General features: G+C 33.8%; 2 protein-coding genes across 5 annotated transcripts; one reads left to right on the top strand and one right to left on the bottom strand.

Annotated features, from left to right (window-relative positions):
• The first annotated feature begins 9,389 nt into the window (after positions 1 to 9,389).
• Positions 9,390 to 11,570, top strand: LOC111896132 (rapid alkalinization factor). 3 transcript variants are annotated; one of them, XR_002851814.3, is made up of 3 exons: positions 9,621 to 9,760; positions 10,832 to 10,987; positions 11,269 to 11,570. XR_002851814.3 is itself a non-coding variant. In XM_023892150.3 (2 exons), exons 1-2 carry the CDS (start codon positions 9,484 to 9,486, stop codon positions 11,412 to 11,414), a joined length of 423 nt encoding a protein of 140 aa, XP_023747918.1. In that variant the 5' UTR covers positions 9,390 to 9,483; the 3' UTR covers positions 11,415 to 11,570. The 3 variants fall into 3 exon arrangements, 2 of the variants coding, with proteins under 2 accessions (XP_023747918.1, XP_023747919.1); XM_023892150.3 differs by lacking the exon at positions 10,832 to 10,987 and having other exon boundaries at positions 9,390 to 9,760; XM_023892151.3 differs by lacking the exons at positions 10,832 to 10,987; positions 11,269 to 11,570 and adding an exon at positions 10,156 to 10,496 and having other exon boundaries at positions 9,391 to 9,760.
• A 7,245-nt stretch (positions 11,571 to 18,815) lies between these two features.
• Positions 18,816 to 21,207, bottom strand: LOC111896121 (heat shock factor-binding protein). 2 transcript variants are annotated; one of them, XM_023892141.3, is made up of 5 exons: positions 21,060 to 21,207; positions 20,203 to 20,256; positions 19,305 to 19,328; positions 19,172 to 19,214; positions 18,816 to 19,072 (listed from the first exon to the last, which is right to left on the bottom strand). In XM_023892141.3, the coding sequence occupies exons 1-5, from the start codon at positions 21,060 to 21,062 to the stop codon at positions 18,915 to 18,917; spliced, it is 282 nt and encodes a 93-aa protein (XP_023747909.1). In that variant the 5' UTR covers positions 21,063 to 21,207; the 3' UTR covers positions 18,816 to 18,914. The 2 variants fall into 2 exon arrangements, with proteins under 2 accessions (XP_023747909.1, XP_023747908.1); XM_023892140.3 differs by having other exon boundaries at positions 20,203 to 20,259; positions 21,060 to 21,160.
• Positions 21,208 to 27,382: the final 6,175 nt, after the last annotated feature.

The raw sequence follows: 27,382 nt of genomic DNA, 5'->3' as shown, positions 1-27,382 counted from the left end.
CACTGATGGTGATCTTCACTCAGAGTATCTGGCAGTAGGTCTGTCGCGAGGGAATGATATAGCTTAAGCAGGTTGTCAGTGGGAACTGAGATGGTCAAGGACCAGGATACACCCTATTTGAGTATAGTAGGGCATGTGTTAGCTGCAGCGTTGGACGATCAAGAGGAGTATATCAGGGCGATGACTCTTATTGTCTTTGATGGGTATAGAGAGTGGAAATGTGGTTTTTGCTCTTATGATAAGGGACGTGTCGGAGCGTTGGGCGAGGAGTCGAGGATGAGGAGTATGATAGTTCATTATTTCCAGATTAGGAGTCAGGGTTAATATTGGACATTTGGGAGGTCTGGTGAGGGTATGATGTGAGATTCTGAATGACTAGAGGTAGTCATGATGGTAAGTTCTGAGGATTTCCTATGAGATTTGGGTATTTGGAGTTGTTTGATCTCTGTCAAGGAGATCATCGAGCATTGCGTAGCACCTTGCGGGATTGGGTGCGATGTTACTGGTGGAGACAGTCTGTGGGATAGAGTGTTGGTGCACCAATTGGTGATGGTTCGAACCCTAAGTGGGGGAGGACTGGGTATTTTGTTGAGAGGATCAGAGATCTGTTCGAGATTGGTTAGAGATCTGGATATAGAGACTTACGGTGTGGATTCATATAATCAGGGTTATTGGTGTTTGAAGTGAGGTACAGAGCGAGATAATGCATGTTGTATATGTTTGGTAAAAGCTGAATGTCTCCACGACAAGTGGCCATCGGTCGGAGACCTTGTGATGGATAGGAATTCTTCGAGGTGGTTGGCTTGTAGGGTTAGTTCGACAGTGGAAGAATTATGGTTCAAATGTTTGGGCTGTTATGAAGATGGGGAAGGGCAGAAGTTGATTTTGGCAACTAATTCTATGGTCATTATGAGTATTTTGGCATGAATTTGAGCATTATAGGAGGGTTTTCAGATTGTCATCAACATGTTCTGAGTCATTGAAAATCCCTCCTTGTTGCACGTGAGAATTGGAATATTCCGAAAATCCGAATTGTGTAACAAGAAGATCAGTGGCTGAGGCAAAATATCGTGAGGTTCTATAGTGGTGTGTCAAGTATCTATGATTCCAGTGGGAGCCCTTTCGGTTAATGACGACAAGTGGATTATTTAAGGCAATGGATTGCAGCAAGGAAAAGTGTTTTGTTAAGACGATTGTCATCAGTTATAGTGGTGCATAATTCAGGTAGGTGCGTACACCTATCTATGGATGGACTGCAGAGCATGAGTTAATGATCGCAGTGTGGCGTCGATCTGAGGATGAGTTGTGAAGTGGTAAGAACTAGTGGGGTGAGACTTTGCTGTTCAATGGGTTAGTGCAAAGGGGTGTGGTGATACTATGGGGAGCTGTAGTATCCACCGGATAGCGATAAGGTGTGGCGATGCTGCAGGAAGCCGTGGTATTCACCAAACAGAAAGGGTGTTGTTATACTATGGGGAGCCGTAGTACCCATCGGTCAGTGGAAGGTTGTTGTGATGCTACGGGGAGCCGTAGTACTCACTAGTCAGAGAGAGGGTGTTGTGATGCTATGGGGAGCCGTGGTACTCACTAGTTAGAGAGAGGGTGTTGTGATGCTACAGGGAGCCGTAGTACTCACTAGTCAGAAAAGAGGGTGTTGTGATGCTACGGGGATCCGTAGTACTCACTAGTCAGTAGGAGGTTGTTGTGATGCTATGGGGAGCCGTAGTACGCACTAGTTAGCAAGAGGCTGTTATGATGAGGCACTCTTGTTCAGAGCATGACACAAAAGAGTTTTAGGTTTGAATATCCCTAATTTATGAGTTTTTGGGAGCATGGTGGTCAGACCAGGGGCGAGACTGGCGTCTCCTCAATGATCGGGAATCATTATATTCTGAGTAAAGTGTGGACATCGTAATCTGAAGGAATTGGATAAGTGAAGTACGCATGGGTTGCGGGTCACGAGTCATGAGTTGAATGATTCATTGGGACAAGTGGTTCCAACTTCGAGTCGGACCAAACTCTCGAGTTGAGTTGAGTCCTGGTGGTGTGTTGGATAGACGAGATGAGATTCTAGAATCGGAGGTGGGTTCCATGTGAGGGGTATTGTTTGTCATCAGATGTTGCATACCTAAGTAGGTCAGGGCCTTGGTTCGGGAGGTGCAGCGGGATGCACGGAGCTATTGGGCAGTAATCAACAGATTTCAAGGGTGATTCAATCTTCAGTAGAGTTGTAGTGTTTGCTTGAAGGAAAGTGAACTATGTGACTTGTGCGCCACTAAGAGTTGAGACAGTTATTATAAGAGAGGGATTGGTGAAACCTTTTTGGTTATGGGATGGGTGAGCTTGAGGTTCATCTATTGCGTTTATAAAGGTCAGAAAATATTCCCAGGCGAGCATGATCTTTTCCTTAGTTTTGGGTTCATCCTCTCTAATGGATCCTGATGATTTCCCTTGCAGTGGTCCTGGAGAGAGAGGGAGATTATGACCTTTCTGTCCTTTTGAGTTGCGATCGGGATTGATCGGGGAATCAGGGTTGGTAGGGTGTTCTTAGAGTCTGTTAGTCCGTGGGCGATTAACAAAATAATGTTTCAAGGATGGTCTGGCAAGGAATTAGACAGCGAGAGTTTCTCCAGTTATGGAGATTCAGATTGGGTACCGCAGCGGCAGTTGGGTCTGCCCCTTTCAGGCTGGGACTCCCCAGTGGGAACGAGTATCCTTGGAAGTGATTGTTGTATGATTTGAGGACCTTCAGTGGTGCATCTCGGTTTGTTGAGTCCGATCTATGTGTTAGCAAGGAGTGATTTCGAGAGCGAAATCTAATTCAAGTGGGGGAGAATTATAACATCCTATTTCAGATTGTCCGTGATTAGGGTTCGTGAGTCGCGAGCCGGGCATGAGGAGGTCTTGGTTTGTAGCAAGTTGCCAAAGCGTAGGGCATCTCATCACCTGTCCGTAGATATGAGGATCTTTGGAATTTGAAGATATATCAAAGAAGCTATGATAGTTTGGAAGTTATGGCAAGTTGGGTCCTTATTGAGAAATGGGTGGCATCGGGTACGTTGGGCGTAAGTATGGTAACGCTTAACGTACCTATTTGCATGGAATGGACACGAGAACCACCAAGTACGCTGGGTGTACTAGGCGCTGAAGGAAAACCCTAATTCAAGTAGTATCCCTATTTAAAGAATGAGATGGTCTCATTTCTGGCCACCTTCCTCAGTCAATAAACCCCATCAAACCCTAATACCCCTTCTTGAGCTTGTGGGTGGCCATGTTGAGCTTATATGTGTTATTGTGGGCTCTTTGGAGTTAAGAAGGAGCACGGAAGAGAATGGAGTTGAAGTCCAGGCCTTGGAGCTGAGCTTTCTTCGGGCTAGAGCATCATTTGAAGGTAAAAAGCTCAAAGCTTTCCCATTCTTTTGATCTATGCTTAGTATGGTCCATTTTTAGGGTTTTATGTCCCAAGATTTGAACTTTGTGAGTTAGTGAACTCCAGAGCTTAATAACCTGTCCTTTTAAGTGTTTTTAGTGGTGAGGAACCATAAAAATGAGATCTTGATCATGAGAATCAACACATGCATGAGCTATGTGCATTTTGGGTTAAGAAAGTAAGATTTTCATGTGTTGTGACCTTATCAGCAATTCTAGGGCCTAAAGTCATTAACTTTATGGAGTAAGAGGTGTTAGGAAGTCCAGATCCAAGAGATGAGTTAAGGTCTTAACAGATTAAGACCCAGAGACTTGAATAAGCAAAACTGAGAGTACGCGCGGCGTAATTCCAGTACGCCCCACGTACTGGGTTGAGGTCCCTGATCAGTTTCATGCACTCTTGAGTACGTTGAGCGTACAAAGGAGGTACGCCCTGCGTAATCTCTCTGTATGATTTTGGGTTAGGCTTTATTGTTGGGCCTTGAGTGTTGGACCGAATCTTTGGGCCTGTGTATTTGAGACTTTGAGCAGAGAATAATATAATTATGCCTTGGGCTCTTGGGTTGGGCTTGTCATGTAGGTTGAGGTTTGGGCCTCGGAGAAGCCCATTTATTATTGGGCCTTAGTGGTCCCAATGGGCTTAGGGCATTAATGGGCTGGTAGGTGGTCTATCTTTAGACCCAATAAGTGAGAGGTTGTACTTAGCTCCTAATTGAGATAATTGTGGGTTTGGCACAGAGTTAGAGGCCGGTGCGTAGCAGCAGTGTTTATAGGGGTTGTTCTTCACCCGAGGTGAGTCTTCTCACTATACTTTACCTAGAGTGGTAATTAGAGTTATGTGACAGAGTATTTTGTATGCCATTTATATGATGTGATACACTGCATTATTTCTATGTGATTTATGCTATGTATGTTTCAGAGTTTACAGAGTTAGGACCAGGAGGTCCACAGAGTTAGGACCAGAGGGCCCACAGAGTTATAGGACTGGAGGGTCCCACTGAGACACATTGACGAGAGGGTCAAACAGAGTTATAGCCTCGAGTGGCTAATATGTGTTGTATGTGGTATTTTGGGGAACTCACTATGCTTCGTGCTTACCGTGTTATGTGTTATGTGTTTCAGGGTTTTCTCCTCAGGATCGCGGGATGGCACTAGCTTGATTGTACACACCAGTGAAAGAGTTAGGAGGATCCTGGATTAATAAAGGAGTTATGCTTTGTAATTGAATAAAAGAGATTTTTATACGATATGTTATGAAGAGTATGCATTTTAAAAATGAAAATTTGTTTTAAATTTTTACGTCGTTACATCATGGCAGATCTAGACACATTGACAGAAAATATCACTTCATAAGACATAAGATAGAAGAAGGACTCCTCGTAGCAAAGAAGATATCGTCATAGGAGAACCCAGCAGATCCCCTCACGAAGGGACTGACTAGGGTTAGGCATTATCAGCATGCGAGGCGCAACGGGCTAAAGGACAATATTAGTTTCACAGATTAGATAGTTTTTGAAGTGTGTAAAGTGTAATTGAAATTTGATGATGAATAAAAGTTGTTGTTTATTTATGACTAAAGTGTTGCTATCTTTTGTCAATCGTTTACTATTATTTCATTTTGCACGTTTTGACTTCCAGAATAATTATGTTATGGTATTTCATATTATTCAAATTCTCCATAGTCGGTCATATGTTGGAAGTAGATATGAATCAAGATTGTCAAGAAGTTGGCTTGTAGATGTCTAAAGTGTTGGACATAGCAAGAGTTGCTACAACATTCATGAGTGCTCATAAGTTCTGAGTGTTGGATTCAACCCACACTCACTTGTATCACTTCATGGAATTTATCTCAAGTGATCTTGAGACTATAATATCATGTAAGTCTTCAAACCTAGAGATATGAGTTGTTGCTATGAGTTGGTTATGCATTGATTGTACGAAAACGCATCAGTAACTTGATGTCATAAAACGTACCTTTGTGTATAATTCAACAAGTAGTAGAACAAGCATATGAGTCTAAGTTTATCTGTTCCTTCTTGGATTAGAAGCGATATCTGGGCCCCTCGATGATTTTGTTTTGACCTATGTACTGGGCCCGGTCATAACTAAATTGATGGGTTCAATTAAGTTCTAAGTCAAACAAATCGGAAATCAGGAAACAAACTATTGGAGAATAAGTACAACATTGTTCCATGTATTTGTCCGGCTGATATCAAGAATAGAGGATTATATGATCACTTATCTAAAATGGCGCTTCATAGTTCAACAAAGTTTTAAGAGTTATGATTGTCGGTCGGTTCCTTAAGTCATGCTTACAATTATAGTTATTAGATTTATCCAAGTGGGAGACTGTTGGATAAGGTGTGTAAGTTCATAACTATATTTGAGATGTACTTGACCCGACCTGGCATGGTCCATTTGGGTTGCACATCACCCGAACTATTTATGGATAATATTTTGAGAATAGTATGTTTATGATTTATTAATATATTATAAGTTCTAATATATTAATATGAAATCATATTATTTAATTAGTATTGATCTAGAATTAATTTAGAATTAATTTGGTGATCAAAAAGGTGACTAATTAAATGTGGGCGCTTGTATTTATATAGTGTGGGCTATTGCTTATTTAGAATGGGCTAGGCTTGCATGGAAAGTCCATGGATAGTCCATGGAGCTTTAACCCATGGATCTCATGGAAATGAAAGGTCATGGGTACTAGGGTTTACATGGATGCAACCCTAATCCACCACACTATATAAAGGGGTCTTTGGCACTTGAAATGAGACTAGTGTGTGTGAGCAAAGGTGGCCAATTTCTACAAGTGTTCATACTCTCTCTAAAAGTTTCCAAAGTTTGTGGTGATTTGTGACTTCCATTTGAGGCATCCACATTATTGGTGCTAGGCTCTCAAACTCCAAGCAATCAACCACTACTAACAGGTATGTAATTCTACTAGTGTTTTATGATTCAAGTACCCTATAACATGCTTATTAGGAAGTAAACCTTGGAAAGTTATTATTTGCATGTATCTTAGAGAAAACATAGATCCAAGGTTTCTAGGGTTGCATGTACACCATAGGAGTGTAAGAATGCTCAAAACCCTTCAATAACCTCATGCATTGGTGATTCTCAACCCTAAAGGTGCCAAGTTCATGGACTTTGAACCTCAGAAACGCCAACAGTGGCAACTCATAGCTCCTGGAGTGGTGTCAAGCCATTAGATCTCATTCATGGGGCCAAAAAGGGTCCAAAACCATATAAACTAGAGTTAAGCTTCTAATGCACAAGGTCATAGCTTTTTACCTCAAACAAGTTGGAATGGAGTAGAGAGTCAGGATCCACAAGCTCTTCCTTGATCCATAACCTTGTACCAAACTCCTTCTTTTTTATTATGAACCAAAACACACCAAGATGCACACAATGAGCTCAAAAACACAATAGAAAGGTCTAGGGTTTCGAAATGAGCCTATAAGGTCAGTGGAGGCTAAGAAATGAGGGTAACATAAGCCATAAGTGTGATTATATAGTGTCCAAGTCCCATAATTTAGGGTTTAAGTAAGATGCATTACGTTGGGCATAATGGGCCTAAACACACGTTTCTTGCATCAAGCACATGGTACCATTTTGCAAATAAAGTTAACACGAGGGGCTTAAGTATAATACCTGAAAATCATGATGTTAAAAAATATGTAAAGTACTTAAAAATACATATAAATATGTAAAAAAAAGTACTTTTACACATTTAACATACATAAAAAATGCATATATATATATATATATATATATATATATATATATATATATAAACTTAAAAATGCATATAAATACATAAAAAACTATGTTTATACAATTAAAATACATAAAAATATGTAAACATATACATATATAAAAAGTTTAAAAAATCATAAATACGTAAAAATATATATAAATACGTAAAAAAAGATACGTTTGTACAATATATAAACATTTTGAGAAAATTTATAGAATAGTCCAATTATTTGAAAAAAATTAACAATTTGGTCTCATGACCTACCAAACAAGTCAAAAAGATCAAAAATGAATAAATTAACCGGGTTTTTTGGGTTTTTTTATTCAAAAATCAAATAATCGTGACTTTACTATTAAAAAAATTAGGACATTATAAAAAAATCCAAAATAATAGGATTTTAGAATAAAAAACTTTTAAAATAAATATAATAAAATAAAAAAGACCCGTATTTTTTCATTTACACATACTTAATAAAAGGTGAGGTTAAATAAACATAGAACTAATTTTCATGGATTTAGCAACTAAACTGATAGAATCAACCATGTGTCTCTTTGAAGATTAATTAAAACTTTTGATATATGTAAACTAAAGACCAAGCATGTAATTCAATCAAAATAACAATATAAAATAATATATTTTAAGATTATACTATATTATAATTATTACAATATAATAATATTATTATAAAGAGAAGTTAAGTATCCTTTTTATATTTTTTTCCTTTCTCGTCGTCCTAGCAATGTTATATGTTAACATATATCATAATTAATAAAAATAATAATATTTTAATATAATTATAACCATTTAAAATAAATAGAAGGATAAATATAAAGTAAATATACGAGGATATTTTATTTATCTTTAAATAGTTTACTAATCATTAGCCTAACTATTAGGCCTTTCAATATAGGAATATTTTCACCCGTAAGAATCCTATATGGGAGGGATTTTCACTAGTGAACAATAGGGTGCAAATGAGTTGAGTCGAGCAAGGTTAGGCTGGCTCAGGTTCGTTTAAGTTATATGAGGTTCGAGTTCGTGCTCAGCACGATTCAAGTTTTCTTGTATCGAGCTCAACTCAAGCTCGTAAAGAATTATACAAGCTCGATTTAGGCTCGAGCTCGACTCATTTTTTGTCTAACTTATCTAAATAATCTTAAGCTTGGTTCGAAATCGTTTACTAATACCCTAAATCTCTAATTCTCCAAATATTTTTTATTTTAATATATAAAAATAATAATAAATTATATTATATATAGGCATGTTTAGGCTCAAGTAAACCTAATTGAGCTTAGTGACATAGGTTCTAGCTCGAGCTCGTTTAATAAACGAGCTCAGTATTAAACTTAAGCTCGGCTCAGACTCGATTAAAATCAGTTTCGAGTCGAACTTTTAACAAGCCGATCACGAGTAGTTTGGCCCGTTTGCACCTCTAGTAAACATTATCCCAAGGCATAGTAATTATGTTGTGGAGTGAGGGTGGTCACAGATGTTCACAAAGGTCTCTCAAACATATTGTGGAGTGGTTATTTTGATGATGGGGTATGCACCTCACTTGTAAATATGTTGTGACCATACCGGCTAACATTATGAGTTATTATTATTGAAATGGAAGATGGAATAGCAATATAGATAAATATCAAGTACAGTTTAAATCATATTTAATTGAAATCATATATCTATATTACTGAACTAGTTTATAACCCGTGGGAACCACGGTTACAAAATTAATTAAACTTTTATAGTGAGAACTCAAAATTATTAATCAATTATTTTAAATATATTATTAATTAAGAGATATTTTTTTAGTTATATAAAATTATGATCGTTAATTTAAATAAATACGTGAAATTATATCGTCTTATAATTTTATTAATTTTATTTTAATTTTATTCTAATGTTATTAATTTAATTTAATTAGAGTGGTAATCTAAAATTTGAAATTTAAATGGAGAATTAATAGGTTGACAAGTGGCATGCATTAATTAAGAGGCCTAATAGGCTGACACATATAAAAAAAGAATAAAATATGCATTAATTAAGAGACCTAATAGGATGACATATGTCAAAAGAAAATTAAAACTATTCTTTTATTAAAATAGAAGAGATATCAAAATCAAAGGGTATATTTGGAAATTTAAACGAGAATGGGAATGCGAGTACAATACAAGAAAAGGGCCAAGTATTTAAATAAGGCCTGCCGACCCGCTCTCTTTGTCTTGCTTCTTCAAAACAACAATTTCCATTATTTTCCACCAAATTATTCATTTCATTCAACGATGGCGATTTCTACCAATTTTCTTCTTCTCCTGGTGGCAATATCCGCCATGATGCTATCTGCTTTCATCATATCGCCGGCTGCTGCCTCTAGCGGTGGAGATGAATTTATCTGGATGTCCAAGCAGGGAGGAGGAGGATGCAAGGGGTCCATAGCCGAGTGTCTGGGATCTGGAGAAATGGAGATGGAATCGGAAAGCACTAGGCGTATATTAGCGACGACTAATTACATAAGCTACGGAGCGCTGCAAGGGAACAATGTCCCGTGCTCGCAGAGAGGTGCGTCGTACTATAACTGTCAATCAGGTGGTCAAGCTAACCCTTACCAGCGTGGTTGCAGTACAATTACTCGTTGTCAACGTTGATTTCTTTTAATCCTTTATTTGTGTGAAGTTCTTCTTCTTCTTCTTCTTCCTCTGATTTTCATTTATTAGTGATTATGGTGATTGTTGGATGAATCTGATTTCTATTTCAGGACACGTTTATTTCTTCCGATTAAAAAGTTTTACATTTTAATTCTATAGTTTCGAGTGTTCATTTGGTTTGCAAATTTATGATACTAGTGTCTAGTTTTAATCATTCACTAGTGGATTATAAACAATATTTTGGTTTGCCAATACCTTTTCTATTATAATAATCAATATTTTGAACTTTTCTGGAAAATTGGGATGCAGATTCAATGATGAATCAGGTACATAGGGTCTGCTATCCATTCCTTTTTGAGATCAGCGTACACATTTATATATATTTTTTCGAAATTTGAATGAGTAATTAAATCAAATTCTGAAAACCAAGAACAGGTACCGAGATTCGAGGCCCTTTAAGGTCCTTTTTTTATTTAATTCTTTGCCTTTATCATATTCATACGTACGTTGCTGTTTCTCCCTCCTAAATCCTAACACTCTGTTTTGAATTGGATGAATTATTGTATCTGATCCACGACAGATTTTAGAAAACATGAAATCATCCACAGCAAAAGTTTATCAGATTTACCATTATAAACTACATTTGCCTGCTTTTATTGTTTTTTGTACGAAACTTCTGCTCATGAATACAATTGATAATCAGATAGATACTCTAAGGTAATATCAAACTCAAACTTTAATTATTATGTGAAACAAAACTGAGTTGTACATATCAGATTCAACACTAAATTTAATGTTGTATAAATACAATAAACCAATAAATCGATAAATATTAATATCATATTAATAGATATAATTTTTCTTTAAATAATAGTCAATTTTGATGGTTGTGGTCTTTTACGTAAACCAAATAAAGCATAATATTGGACAGAAGACATATTTTGGCAATCCTCTTGAAAGCTATTATTATTAATTTTTTTGCAAGTTCGAAAGTTGATATCATATAAAAAAGCAAAAGCACAAAAGAAAGCAAAAGAGAAAGGTATCGTCGCTGCCGTGATGGACTCGGTCATTACCAAATCCAAAACAAATGTCAAAGGACAATACATGATGACTTTTTATTCATATACCATTCTTTGAGGTATGATCTTCCATTATACTTTTAAAAGAATTTTTTAATTGAACTAATGCCCAAACGGACAAAATGTCTATCCATTAACCTCCGATAAAACTTAAAAAAAAAACAATTATATCCTTAGATCTTGTAGTCATATGATAATATGATATTCTTAGTATAAACTATTAGACTTTATTTATGTGCTACATAGTATCTAGCATAGGTAAATTAAAAGTATCAAAAATTGTATAAAAACATTTTAATTTTTCATACATGCTTTCTCATACATTCTTATGTTGCATCAGACATCTTTAAAGAGTTCGTCTCACAAAGAAACTCACACTCCTCAAAGCACGCAAGAGAAATAACTTCTATTAAATTTGCACATACGTGTTTCCCTCTTATATATATTCAAAAACCAAAACGTCAGTTGCTCGAAATGTTGAAGTAAAATTGATCGATGATGTTGAAGATATGAAATGTCGAAATAGAATTGATTGATAATGATGGAGATCTGGTTATGTTTAATGAAAACTGATCAGTTAAGATGTTATGATTGGTCCAGCGATATAGTATTGAAGATATGTGATTGTTGATGATTGAAAGTTTTGAAGATGCTAGAAATAGTACAAAAAATATGATATATATATATATATATATATATATATATATATATATATATATATATATATATATATATATATAAACTCGGATTTGTAGCTAATTAAAATCTGTAAAACGCAAAGCATAGTGTGATTTAATGAAATTACAAACTTAAAATCATACCCAAAATATTTTAAACCGCATATGCAGCGTGTTTTAATGCAATGTGGGTGATTTGTACAGTTTTATAGACACTTATAACTACATAGATCAAATATGTAATTTTGCATATTATAAATAAATTAATACCTTAAATTATACTAAAATATCAGCTCATTCATTTATCTTAAAAGCATCCACAGTCGGGGTTGAATAAGTTAAGAGTGAAGTTTGAGTTCTCTCTTCTACTTGACACACATAATAACAAGTTAATTTTTCTAATAAAATTACACTGCAAACGATCAATACACTAATAAAAATAACTTTAAAGATTTCAGATTATCAACTCGTAAAATTTATCTCAATATAATCAACAACCAAGCATTATTATTTTTGTAATTAAATCATATATTGTTTGGTAATTTGTGGATACCTTAGTAGTTTTTTAATTATATTCATTTTCCGTGAGGTTGATTATTCTATCACTTATATCATTTTTTCCATATTATTTTATTACATTTTTTGTGCAAAGAAATTAGAAAAATCTCCACCATGTATTAATTAAAGCAATAGATAAGATACTTGGTAAAAAAGAATTAAAAGGTGATGATAGTAACACCTAGCACAATACACGACCATATTGCTTATGAGATTAGTGGTCTTCGCCTGCTAAAAAATCTAGTAACTTCAATCCTCAAAAGTTGGCTGGTTTTCGGGCTTTCCCTTTGGGTTTTAAACCATCAACGGTCATTCAACGAGATGTTTTTCACGCTTTAATATATTTAAGAGTAATTTGTATGTTTGGTCCCGGGTTTTTGGTGTATATATCCCTTGGTTGTGTTAATATATAGTTATTGTTATGTTTGTGTGTACATATAATTCTTGGCCTTGGGTTATTCTATTGTTGTATTATTCTTATATATTGTATTTTTCTATCTGATTACATGGTGTCACAACTGAATCAATCTTCAACTTTGTTCCTTCATGAAACCTAGTTGTCGTGTGCTTCTTATCTTTGATCATCATCTTTCTGATTCTCTTCTCCTTCTTTCACCATGACCACTTATACCGAGAAACCCTATGCAATTACGGATCTCAAAATGTATATTACTCTTATCTTTGATTTGGATCCACTGAATTATGCTTCATGGTGCGGATTATTTGAAACTCGTTGTAATGGTTTCAACATGTCAGATCACCTTCAAGAAGCGAATGATAAAACCTCAGCAACTTCAGATAATGCACAATGGAATCAAGTTGATTCAATTGTGAAGATGTGGATTTATAGAACTATTTATAGTCGCCTTTTGTAGATGATCCTAAAAAAGAACGCCACTGTGAGACAAGTATGGATCAACCTTAAAACTCTATTTAAAGACAAGTATGGACTCTAGATCAGTCGTCGAGTTTCTGGAATAGTAAGTTTTAGGTTCATGTTTTATGTTTTAATGATCTCTTTTGGTCTAAAACAGGCTCCACGAGCATGGTTTTATCGATTTGCATTATTTATATCTCGCCTTGGTTTCCCTTATAGTTGTGATTCTTCTATGTTTATATATCGACAAGCCCCATACAACTTATTTGTTTCACCTGTGCTTCTAAGACAAAGTATCCACCACATTGTGGTATGAATTTTCCATGACAAACCTTGGGGACCTAAATTACTTCCTCGGCATTTCCGTCCCACAACTCCGTAACGACATGTTTTTGTCTCAACGAAAGTATGCTTGTGACATTTTTTAAAAGGCCAACATGCTTAACCGCATAACTATTAGCACCCATTTTTATACTACGACCAAGCTCGATTGTTCGTGGCTATAGATTAAGGATCGTTCCTCATATCGTAGTCGTTTCGTATCTTAATACATGACCCAACACAACTTATTATGTTTGCCAAGTTTTCCTTTACAAGCATGATCTGTGGGAGCCACACTTATTATGTTTACCAACTTCGACTTACATCACCTTTTTCGAGTCTTATAACATATTATAATGCTTAATGGACTGGTTTTCCTACCACTCATCATTCCATATCTGGATTTTGTGTATTTCATGTGTAGATTTTATTGTCTTGGCCCTTTAAAAGACAAGACACTATTTCGTACTTAAGTGTTGAATATGAGTACCTAAGCGTCGCAATTTCGTTGTTGAAATATGTTGGAGTAGTAATTTACTTCGAGAACTTCATCAGTCATCCACTCTAGAAACTATCGTACATTGTGACAATGTTAGTGTTGTCTACCTCTTGAACAAACCAATACAACATTAACATACAAAGCACATCAAGATTGACATACAGTTTGTTTGAGATAAGGTCATAATAGGACAAATCATGTGTTGCATGCTCGTTTATCGTATCACTATCCCGATATTTTTACTAAAGAGATACATTGTCCATTACGTAACACGCCAAAAATCAAGGATATAAATTTCATTTTTATTATAATCAAAACATAGATGTAACTTGATCCAAACATTTAAAAACATTTCTAATTAACACAATTATCAGAGTTGAATCCCAAAATCACATATTGCGGAAAACACGGGTGTATGTGTTGCGATCAAGTCGGGCCTTCACTTCCAAACTGGAAGTACCTAAAAGCAAAACCACAAACTATAAGCACGAGGCTTAGTGAGTTCCCCAAAACGCAAACATACTGTCAGACATATCTGGGTGCCCGACTTACTTGGTCGGGAATATATGGGTGCTCAACCTACCCTTGCCAGGCATATTTGGGTGCCCGACCTACCCTTGTCAGGCATATATGGGTGCCCGACCTACCCTTCGGTTTTATTCCAACCGATTACGGGGTCTATCCCACCCCCTACCAATACCATATAAAATCATGCATATCTCACATAAACATCAAACAATACATACCACCTTAATAATTATCACAAAGACAATCATTAAGCTATATCAATACTAGTGGGTCGGCCTTGGTGCCTTCGACCTACAGATTCTACAAAGGGAGACTCGCCTCGAATGAAGAAGCTCACTGAAAGAAATCCTTAGCTACTGCCCTGACGACTTCCCAAGCTATCAATACCAAAATATCACCCAATTAGCAATTGAGTTCTAAACCATGATCCATAATCAAATCTTAGGGAAAAATGACCATTTTACCCCTAGCCCAACAAGACTCTCAAATAAGGCCCAAGCCCGAAACCATACAAGCCCCAAACCATAAGATCCATAAAAGCCCACTAATGGCCCAATTTTATTGGGCCCAAACCCTTACATGGGCCTTTCCAAAATCCCATTTACTTTTTCTGAACCGAAACACATAATTATCACTAACCCAACAAAACTCCATGCAATACAAGCTCATAAGATAGCCCGAACGCGAAATGGCACCACAAGGCCCATAAGATATCCTTACGTACTCATCTAGTACGCCAAACGTATACCCTTTGGGGTCAGTACGCACAGCGTACCAGGTGGGTACGCCCAGCGTACTCCCCTGGACTCCAAACTTCTCCAATAAGCACTTAATCACTTAAGCCCTTTCTCCAACTCTCCAGCATGATTCCTATAGATGACTTTTCAAGTAAAGTTGACAACTTTACTAGTTTGCATGGCTTAATGTGACTCTAGAGCTCAAAAGAGCTTAATGGATGGTCTTAAATCATGCATGAACTCAAAAACTCCACAAAGCTTGCACCTTTATGAATGAGGGGGCCTTACAATGTCCAGATCTACTAGATTGAGCTCCTAAAACAACCTTAGCTCACCAAGACCAAGAAAAGGGACTAAAATGGCCAAAAACCAAACCAAAGTAGATCTATGAAATAAGAAGACAAGATCAAAGCTTTTTAACTCCAATGGACTGTAAAAGATGGAAAACATATGGATCTACAAGCGCCTTTCCAGGTGGTGATTCTTCAACAAGCTCCAAGCTCTTCAAAGTATACAAAAATTCTCAAAAATCCTTCACAATAACTTAAATGCTCCAAGATATGGCTAAAGGTCGTCTTTTAGGGTTTAGGAGGCTGAGGGATGGATACAAGATGAGGCTCATGAAAGAAATGAGGTTTAAATAGGGTTAATGGTCTTAATTTAGGGTTTCATGGCTGAAGGGAGTACACCTCGCGTACACCTCGTACTCAAAGACTACATGCGTCCATTTTCCATAACTACGATGGGCGTACTCACACGCATGCCACTTTGCATGCATGGGACTAATTTCCCAAATTTTTCCCATTAGGGGCCAAAACTGTCAATAACTTCAAAATGCCATAACTCCCTCATCCTAGGTCCATTTTCGACGAACCTTATATCCATGAAAAGATTGCGAGAAGCCCTACACTCCTAACAACACAACAAGACCTTAAAACCTCCTGACAAAACCCAAAAACCATAAAAGATCGAGATATCTAATTACGATTATACCCTTGGCCTCCAAAGACACAATCAGACACTTGGATATATTATGATACCCACATCCGAATTGGCGAAATCCTTCCTTTCCCAAGGCCCTAAGCCTCATGACAACTGATGATTGGGCCGCAGCACCGATCAACGGAGAAAATCTAAAACCGAGTGTTACAACTCTCCCCCACTTAAATTAGATTTCGCCCTCGAAATCGCTCCTTACTAACACCCATAATACAATAAACAATCTGAGGAACGGAACTGAAGATTTTGCGCATGAGACAACCTTCTCAATTCTCATGACAACTGAACCCTTAACTGGAACTCCCATCCCGAAGAAAAACAAACCTTAAGCTCCCGCAAAACCACTTCTGCCTTCCGAGATCTGAAACCTATAATGGTCTGACTCCCCCGACAGACCGCCTACGTTGAAATGTTACCATACCAAAACCTCATTGAATAACAGACCAATCATAACATTTCCAACCCTGATTATCCTGATGCACCCTATAGAACTGGAATAGTGGTTACATAGTTAGGTTATGAGCCTACAAACATTTGGATTAAATTATAGAGAACTAAAATGCATATTTTATGATCCAAATGTAGTATAAAGGGTTTTAGTATTGTTATATAGTTCATTAGTAAGCTTATGTACATTTTGAGCTCTTAGCTCCATAAGTAAAGTTTGATGAACAATAGGGATATAGGATTATTGTGAAGAACTTAATGGATTAAGTTAAGTTTTTTGGTATCTAAACATCTTATAAACATGTTTAATACCCATAGAAGTTGTATAAGATATTACTCTAAGAGACCCCAAGCAAATATGCAAAGTATGATGGCTAAATGAGAAAGAAAACTAAAAATGGAAAATCATTTTGTAGAACATGATGCGTTCTCAAAATGGATGTGACACATAACGTAGAACACAACCCGTTCCTAAGTGAACATGACACATAAAGTCCTCTGACTTCATTTTACACTTTATCAATTCTTAGAGTTTGGCTTATTCATTTGGTCTGATTTCACTTCCATAAATCATATTAAGGCTAAAAATGAACATTTTGAGAGTTTAGGATTTTTATGAACCCTAGGGGTATTTTGGTCATTGTAGTAACCTACATTGGTATTATATAGGTGATGATTGGGAAGCATAGAGTTTAGAAAAAGAGTAGTGCAAGTGTTCGCAGAGTAAAGTGTTTGCTAAGCTTTGGACTAAGGTGAATTTATCGGGAGCATATGTCCCTTACTATGATTTTCTATTCTAAAGTTTTCACATGTTATTATTTGCAAATATACTATAAGTTGTTTTAAATATATTTATGTGCCTCTACATGTTATATGCTTTTCTATAAGTACTAATTGTGTATTTTATACAAAGTGGTTTCGGAAAGAAAAAAAAAGATTTCCTTAAGAGTTGAAATGTTGTTAATAAGGATTATTTATGATGAAATATTGATAAGTTTTTTAAAAAGGTTTTCGTTAAAAAGAAATATTAATGTATGACGAAAATGATGTTTTATGTGTTGTGGTGTTTTATGATGAAAATTATACGGGAATAAAACATTTGCATACTTTGTAGGATGGGTGCCCTTGTAAATCCATTATATCCATACTACATTGGTTATATGATGTATGATGACAATGAGCTATTTCTAGATAATCTTCACTATGCACAAGTGGGGTATCTACCCTTTGTGTGGTGCTCATGAATACCTAGCCTATAATGAGGAATTGGGAAATGTTTGTTTGGATTACGTTCTTTATTACATCCTCTCCATTAGTTGTGTTTAGAATACGCTCTTTCACACTCAAGTGTTTTAACCATCAAATCAATGATATTGGACTTCTCTAGGGGAACTTGGGTATTGAGATAGTGCAGATTGCATAATATTAATGCTGTTATTTACTTATCCTGTTTGGAACTAAAGTTGATCTTTGATTTTCACTTAACTATTACGGTTATTTTTTTCATTTACTTAACTATTTGCCCAAAAAAGTTGAGGAAAAGTACTATTTTAATTATTTTCTGAATAATAATCGTATTTAGGACGTACTTTATTTGACCAAAATGAATAGGCATGCATAAAAGTACAGATCATAGAAGTGTAGTCGCTTAAAGAGTTTTAATAATTCATTTACAACTCATATCCAACAAAATATGCCCAATCAACACCTATTTAAAAGCTTATAAAATTCCATACACTAGGCATGTAAAAAAGATACGATAAAAAGAAAAATAAATAAATAGACGAAGCAAGAATCCCTTGTCGGTTATTTTGAATCTACAATACAACGCAAACCCTATTCTTTCCAAAAAAAAAAAAAATGTCACCGACACCTGTTAAAGCCTTCCTACTCCACACAAAATGTCTCCTCCACATGAACCATCCACCTCCACAAGATCCCTACGTTACCTTGGCATGAATTCAATTTCACACAGACTATTGGTATCATTAAAAATTATAATATTAATACTTATCTACAGCTGTTTTTTTAACCAAAAAGTTAAAACAGTGTAAAATATGAAGTCGGTTTTGACATGAATCATAGAAAATAGCCCTAGACAAGTTGAGTGAGTGAGAGAATGCGTAAAAGATGAAGTCGATTTTTCTTTTTCCAAAAGCATGGTATGGCAATTGGTATGTATATCTTAAACAGTATAGAACGAAATTAATTGTTAAGTAGAAAAAAAAAAAGCATAAGAACCAGTAGAGACAAACATTGAGCATAAAATGAGTAAAATATCATCAAACAAATACAGATATTAAGATCAAAACATAAGATTGTGTTGTGTCTTTCTTGATTCACTTATTCAGCAGAAGAAGGTTCTTCTGGTTTGGCATCAGGCTTCTTAGATGTAGACAATGGTGATGGTGAGGGAGAGCCTCCTCCTTCTGCCCCCATCTCTGTTCTAAGGTCGTTGATGCTCTGTTCCAGCTCATTTATGCGTTCTCCCATCTCATCAAGTGCATTCTCATCTCATTAAGGAAAATTTTCAGATAAAAAGATTCATTTCTAATTTTTATGATATTACTTCATTTTAAGCAAAAAAAAAAAAAGGATATTTTTTGTAACAATTGAGTCGGACATGGTCTGAAATCTGCTTTGCTGTAACACACAGACAATATTTCTGATAAGTTACAATATATAAATCTTCCCAAACACAAAAATAAAAATGGAGACATCCTAGTATCTTACCATCTGCTGAAGAAGGGTTTGAACCTGTAAAAATACACATGATAAATAAATAATCAGTCCATTTTCTTTTAACTTTTTCTTTCGATAACATAATTTTTTCTTTATCTATTATTCTAAGACGTGACAATTTCTTAGAGCAATATATTTTTTGAAAGCATATCTACCCTTAACTGTTTAACTTCACAAAGCCAAAAGTGTCTAGTTCATAAAACAAACCAATCATTTTTTTATGTTTTTGTTAGAAAAGTACTTGCATATTAAAAAAAAAGATTGTCCCAAAAACACATATGTTAAAATTTTATCGTCATAAAATGTACTTCCCACTTCAAAAATGTTGGTAATGTTACATTGGATTGATTTTTAGAAAAAGTAAAGAAAAAAAAAAGCAAACAGACTATAAAAAAGAGAAGGCAAGAAGGGGGTATTTAAAAGAGAAAAAGCAGGAAGGATGGTAGGTGTAGAGGTTAATATTTGAAATTGTAAAACAATATTTTAAATTTAATTTTAACCGACCCCACTCAAAAAGAGTTTTATGAATCAGATTAATACATTGATTCATTTATTTGATGATTTGTTGATTCATATAAATGAAATCATATTTATGTCAAGACCTACAAATATACCTAACCACACATAAAAAAACAGGACTCTTGTGCACAATGCAACTCTAGATTCAAATTTTGTAATGCTTTATAGCAAAATCAGTCTTCTACAAACATTGAAGAACATCCATGCTATAGAAGGATATATACAAAAAATAGACCCAAAGTAAAAAGATATATCAAATAACCAAGCCCCAGTGTAAGCACAAGCATTTAATTGTTGATTGCAGATAAATATGACACTAAAAACATAAGCATATAAAGTATAGTAGAAGCAATAGATTCAACAAACTTACAAATTGTGTCATGTCTGCAGTGCTCTGCTTAGTATCTCCTGAATCTTGCCCATCCTGCTAACAAAAACAATTCAAGAGTTTTCAACCGAGCAAATGATTAAAACTGAAACTACGAGACATGATCTATTACAGAGATGAAAGCACATACACGCAATTTGAAATCTTCACAATGTTTAAAACTTATAAAAAGAAAATCTGATATAATTTGTCACTGGATTTTCTTCACGAGCGTTCGAACTTTCTAAGTTACTTAAGTACCATCAGTGGGGACAAAAAAGTACACAAGTTCATACGAATTTGAAAGTTTAAGTCATTTGACATAAGAAATCAAAAGTTTCCTTTTCGAAGGGTTGGGCATCAAGTATACCGAAATGTGGTCTTAACCAAAGTTTTTTTTCCTGTGTAAGGCTAAATCATCGCATTCTAAATCGCCTCTTATGGAGTATTCGGGAACTCCAAATACATGGCTTGGAATCACAGACGGAGTTAAATCGGTTCGAACTTTGAACTAAAGGATCTCAAGATCCACATGCAGGATCTCGAATTCCAAACTCACAAATACTAATTTCCAGAGATGGACAGCTTCTATATCGCCGCTCTAGAACCAGATGCACACATAGCAGGTACACGTGAACTTAATAAACTTCACGATTTTTTCCACGATATGTTTGGAATTCGTATCAATGGGTTCATGGTTTACAGACTCTCAAATCGGAGAAAACCTTCCGACTCCATAAAGCCCTAACCTATATTATGCTGGTAAGCATAGCATGATGCAAAACGAAATCTCGAAAAGCAACACTGAAACGGAGAACGACTGACGAAAAATAGGGAGAAGATAAAGAAAGTCTGCTTACCATAGTGTCGATTGAATGTGAATTGACAAGATGTAGTCTCCGCTTCTCGCTCGTCAATTTTCTTCTCTCTTACTGGTGAGTAGGGGTTTCTGTTATCGCGATCTCCTTTATCTATCGGAGAAATCGGGTCCCTACGACTTTTGAAATGACCATTTTGCCATGCGCTCCCGTCACAAAAATTCAAATTTTGAAATGATGATCATTAGAAAATAAAACGTGAAAAAATAAAATGGAAAGTTGGCCAAAACTTTAAATAAAAAAAGAAAAAATAAATAAATAAAAAGTTACAAAAATGGTCAATGTGGTTTTTTATTTTCTCAGTTCATGATCTAAATTTTAGAAGATTTGGTCTTTCTTTTTTAACTTTTGTGTAATTTAGTTGTGTATTTGTCTATTTGGTTCAAAAGTAGAAAGACTATCGTATCTTTTTGTAATTTATTATCATTCTTTTTTAATATTTTACTATTATTAAATATATAATAGACCCACAACTCTACATAGCCCCATCTAAAAACTCATTTCCTTAACTTTATTGTGTAACACCCCTACACCCTCATCATCTCTCATACTAGTAACTTCATCATATCATTGTTTACACATCACTATTGGACATCAATCACTATGATAAAGAACGTTCGTCATCCCTTTTATCCATGTATGTTTGTCGCTCCCCACTATCGTTATGTCCGTTTGCTACTAAAAACATGCACTCGTACACACTTGCAAATGTTGTAAATTAATTTTATTGTTCGATTCACCTACACATAGTATAGTTTATGAAATGGAAGATACAAAAAGGATGATGATAATCCTTATAATGTTTTTGAGATAGATTCTTAACAGGAGCTTAATATTATGATGATTTTAAAGATGATCAAGATGATGGAAACTTTATAGTGTATGCGATTAAAAACTCCAAACTTCAAGATGATACCCTAATGAAAAATGCATTACTAACCTTCATAGTGTGTGTGTGTGTATATATATATATATATATATATATATATATATATATATCTACTTCCTCTAATAAACAAAACCTATAATTGGCCACATGTCCCCTTTCTACAATGCATACTTGCCACGTGTCATGTATTCATTTAAATCCTATTTTCTAAATTTTCTAAATTTAAAAAATTTTATAAACACAAAAAATATTAAAAAAACCGTATAAACTGCATAAGTTTAGGAGAAAACCCGATTTTTTTTCATCTTTATCATTTTCTGATCATATAAACATTCAAATTCAAATTTCAAATAAAAAAATCCATGTTGTTTTGGAAACAATATCAATTTACGTTCAATTTCATTCACTGCATATCTTATCTTATTTTGACTGTTTTGAATATTTATATGAATCCCAAAAAATCAGGAATTCCAATTTACTCATATATTAACTCCGTTTATATTCTGCATTCTTGTCTTCAACATCCATTCTCATCTTCAGTATTACGATTTCTGCATCTGCATTCTGCACGTTGTTGACATAACAAATCTGGTGAGTTCATCATCATAACTGAAAATATAAAACCATTTTGTGAAAATATATTAAAACCAATGCAGCTATGTTTGCTATTTTTTTTAAATTAAATGATTATTCGCAATTTGTGTTTTCATATTATTTGATGTTCTTTGAAGTTTGATCTTCATGTTTTTGTTCGACATAAAATGTTCCCAGGGGTATTATAGTCTTTAATTTACTTTTTTGTTTTTAGTTTTCTTATATATGTTATTTGATTTTGAAAGTTCCAACACTAAATACCACTCTTGTGTTGGACATTAAATCGTCCCAGGGGTATTTTAGTCTTTAATTTACTTTTTTGTTTTTAGTTTTGTTATATATGCTATTTGATTTTGAAAGTTCCAGCACTAAATATCACTCTTGTCCTTTTATTTTTCTTAAAATTGAAACATATTTGTTTTTTTTTTGTTTTTGTTTATTTTTTTTCATATAATAGCATCCTACTTTTGGGTGACATTTTGAAGGTTCTGTTTGACAGAAAATGGTCCTAGTGGTATTTTAGTCTTTAAATTACTTATTATACTTTATATGTGTTATATCAAGTAAACTATCCCCTGAAAATATCTAAAAGAAAATTCCAGCACTAAATACCACTCTTTTGTTCGACATTGAATCGTCCCAGGGGCATTTTTGTCTTTAATTTACTTTTTTGTTTTTATTTTGAAAGTTCCAACACTAAATATCACTCCTATCCTTTTATTTTTCTTAAAATTGAAACATATTTGTTTTTTTGTTTTTGTTTATTTTTTTTTCATATAATAGCATCCTACTTTTGGGTGACATTTTGAAGGTTCTGTTTGATTTTTTTTTTGGCTCTCGGTGTTTATGGCTTTCAGTTTTTATGTAATTGATTTTTTTTAATTTCGTTGTTCATCTCTATATATCAAGTAAACTTATTATATTTTATATATGTTATATATTATTATATATAACATACCGAACAAACAGAAAATCTTTCAGTTTAGTTTGGTGATTTTATGTTATTTTTAAGTTATTTTTATTTTATTATTATTATTATTTTTTTTTTGCATATAATAGCATCCTACTTTTTTATTTTGTTTTTTTAGTTTTGTTATATATGTTATTTGTTGTGTTGGACAGAAAATCATCTAAAGGGTATTTTAGTTTTTAATTTACTTTTTTGTTTTCTGTTTTGGCTCTCAGTTTTTATATAAGTGATTGTTTTTTTTTTAATTTTGTTGTTTATATATCAAATAAACTTATTATTCGTTATATATGCTATTTATTGTGTTGGACATAAAATCGTCCCAGGGGTATTTTACTCTATAATTGACTTATTTGTTTTCTTCTTTGGCTCTCAGTGTTTACATAACTAATTTTTTGTTGAATTTTGTTGTTCATATTTATATATCAAATAAACTTATTATATTCTTATATATGATATTTGTTGTGTTTGTCAGAAAATTGTCTTAGGGGTATATTAGTCTTTAATTAAGTTTTTAGTTTTTTCTTTTGGCTGTCAGTTTTTATATAACTGGTTTTTTTTCATGTTTATATAAAAACTAAGCTTATTATATATTACATATACTATTACTAAATTTTTAGGGGATAAAGTAAATACAAGTTGTAAAATTTATTGTCATTTCATTGACTTTTCAAATTACTTTTACAGATATGGCTACTTCAAAGATTACATTCATAAAAGACATTAACCCAGTCAATTCGGATTTCACTATCAAAGTCAAAGTATTGAAGTTATGGACGCTCAATTCTAAATTTAATGAGAACGAAAAGTACTCCATCGAAATGATTTTATTGGATGAACAGGTATATTCTTATTGTTTTCCAAAAAATATATTGCATTTTACCGTTCATTTTTTATAAATATCTTACATGATTACAATTTGATAATGTTGTCTTCTTTAATGTTTAGGGATCTCTAATTCAAGCTAATGTTTTCCAAAACTTATTTTATCAGTTTGAAAAAAGTCTTCGTGAGGGATCCGTTTATGAATTTACCACCCTATCTGTTGCAAAACACAATCCACATCCCAAATCTACCATCTTTTCTGATCTTCCAAATAAAATAACCTTCATAAGGGAAACAGAACTTAAGGAAAGTCTTAATTTTCCGAAAAATGTTTTTGGATTATCTTTTGTTGATTTTCAGAAAATTAATTCCAAGGTTATCCCAACCCAAAGATCTGTTGGTACGTTTTCATTTATTTAATAAATTCTAATTATTTAATACTTTACCTAACATTATTTAGTAATTTATATTTATCCACAGTGAATTTCATAGATGTTATTGGCGTGGTTGTCTCCCGTACTACTATTATCCCTTCTCAGAAAAAAGACAAGCAAAGAATCCATCTTGAGCTCAAAAACTTGGAGTTAGAAAAATTTCATTTTGAATATTTGTTATTTATTATAATTTTTTATTACCTAGTCTATAATTTTGTGTTTTTTCCAGTGGTGTACTACTTAAGGTCACTTTGTGGGGTCATTTTGCCAACAAAGTTTATGATTATCTTGACACTCATAACACTGATGATTGTGTTGTTATAATTGTGCAGTTTGCAAAAATAAATGATTACAGAGGTTTGTCACATAATAATTGTCAATTTATTTTTTATTATAAATTATAAATATCTTTATAACATTTATTATGTTGTCTATAGGTAATATCGGTGTTGCAAGTTACTATGATGTCACAACTGTCTTCATCAACACTGATATTGATGAAATCAAACAGTTTAGAGAAAAGTTGGTTACTTTCGTTTATGTTTATTTTTTTTAACTTATTGAAAAGTTGGTTACTTTCTTTATAATAAACATTTGTTTTTTTTATTATATGACATTATATCATACTATAATATTCTTATAATTAAATATTAATCAGGTTGGCTAAGGATAATGAATCTTCACAATTATCCGGTACCATCAGCTTGATTCGGACAAAACATGTTTCACTCAATGATGATTTCCTAAAAAATAATGAGGTTAAGACAATTTACAAAAGTAAAGAACTTGTCCAGGTAAACCAATTTTTTTGTTTATTTTTTCTTTTGCATATAATAGCATCCTACTTTTTTGTTTTGTTTTTTTTATTAGTTTTGTTTTTTCTGGAGGGCAAAATGGGCAGATGGGTGACATTTTCATGGTTGTGTTTGACAGAAAATCGTCCTAAGGATATTCAACTGTTTAATTCACTTTTTTATTATATTTTTTGCCTTTCAGTTTTTATATAAGTGATTTTTTTTTTTAATTTTGTTGGTCATCTTTATATATCAAATAAACATATTATAGATTATATATGCTATTTGTTGTGTTGGACAGAAAATCATCCCAGGGGTATTTTAGTCTTTAAATGACTTTTTTGTTTTCTGTTTTGGCTCAGTTTTTATTAAAGTGATTTTTTTTTTGAAATTTGTTGTTCATGTTTATATATCAAATAAAGTTATTATAGATTATATATGCTATTTGTTGTGTTGGACAGAAAATCATCCCAGGGGTATTTTAGTCTTAAAATAACTTTTTTGTTTTCTGTTTTGGATCAGTTTTTATATAAGTGATTTTTTTTTTTAAATTTGTTGTTCATCTTTATATATATGCTATTTGTTGTGTTGGACATAAATTCGTCTTAAAGGTATTTTAGTCTTTAATTTATTTTTTTGTTTTCTGTTTTGTGTTCATTTTTATATATCAAGTAAACTTATTATAATAGCATCCTACTTTCTATACAAACATATATTTATATATTAATGTTTATGTTTCTTAACATCTTTGTTTTTTTTAAGTAGGTTGAAGAGTTCATAATTGTTGGTACTATAATAGGAATCCGCCAAGACAAACCTTGGTGTTACCAAAGTTGTCCTGATTGTCATGTAAAGGCAGTTGAAATTCCGCATTGCAATGAAGATGTGAAACTTTACAAGTGTACAAATGTTGAATGCAACAAGTCTACTAAAGTTCCTATCCCAAGGTTTTTTTTTAAATAATTTTAAATAAAAAATTATGTTTTTCTCTTCTTAATTAAACAATTTGAAATTGTTATAACTTTCTTTTTTAGATACATGATTCCAGTTTGCGTTCAAGACGATTCTGCTTCTACAATCTTAACTATGTTTGATCGGGAAGCATATGGGCTCTTGGGAATTTCAGCCAGAGATTTAGTAGAAAACATACTAGGGTACATTACCAATACATTTTTAAATTTATTTGTTTTTACCGTTCGACTACAAATGTAATAGTTATTTTTACCATTTTTTCAGCTTGGATTCAGTTTGGGCATATATCCTCCTGAACTCAATTTTTTGAAAAACAAGCATTTAGCTTTTAAAGTTAGTGTCACAAAATACAATGTGAATTTTCAAAATAGTGTCTACACAATCTCAAGGGTAACGGAGGAAAAGCAAATAATCGAGAGTTTGGAGAGAAAGCTACTTCAGTTTGAATTCAACGTTTTACCTTGCCTGTGCTTTTTTGCTTTGTCTCTTCCAATTGGTCGGGAAGGTGGTGAAACTGGAACAAGTTCATCTTTGTTCAGATTAAATTGAACATGAGCATCTGATGTAGTGTGGTCGGACTCAAATGTTCTGATGCGTTTCGAACCACTGTCGATATGTTCGTCTGATGTTTTTTGTTTTGCCATTTCTTGTTATCTTTCATAAAATTCCAAACTTCAAGAAACTTGAAAGCCTTCAGGTTTTCTTTTTGATACACTTTCAACACTTTCCTCAAAATCACACCATCGCTTTCTCCACTTTTCCATTGACGTTTTCATGTTGGTATACAAATCATTAAACAACATGATTTCCTTGTTCATCTTCTCCCATTT

This window comes from Lactuca sativa, chromosome 8 (assembly GCF_002870075.4).
Source record: "Lactuca sativa cultivar Salinas chromosome 8, Lsat_Salinas_v11, whole genome shotgun sequence".
NCBI lineage: Eukaryota > Viridiplantae > Streptophyta > Magnoliopsida > Asterales > Asteraceae > Lactuca > Lactuca sativa.
The sequence above is the reverse complement of the archived record's forward strand: the minus strand, read 5'-3'. Positions and strand labels throughout refer to the sequence as shown.

Bases quoted from the DNA above. Each gene is read 5' to 3' on its own strand.
- LOC111896132 (XM_023892150.3), top strand. From the start codon at position 9,484: ATGGCGATTTCTACCAATTTTCTTCTTCTCCTGGTGGCAATATCCGCC. The intron at 9,761-11,268 runs GTGCGTCGTACT...ATGTTGCATCAG, and splicing joins TGTCCCGTGCTCGCAGAGAG to ACATCTTTAAAGAGTTCGTC.
- LOC111896121 (XM_023892140.3), bottom strand. The intron at 19,329-20,202 runs GTAAGTTTGTTG...GTATTTTTACAG, and splicing joins CTGCAGACATGACACAATTT to GTTCAAACCCTTCTTCAGCA. The intron at 19,073-19,171 runs ATATCCTTTTTT...ATGAGAATGCAC, and splicing joins CGACTCAATTGTTACAAAAA to TTGATGAGATGGGAGAACGC.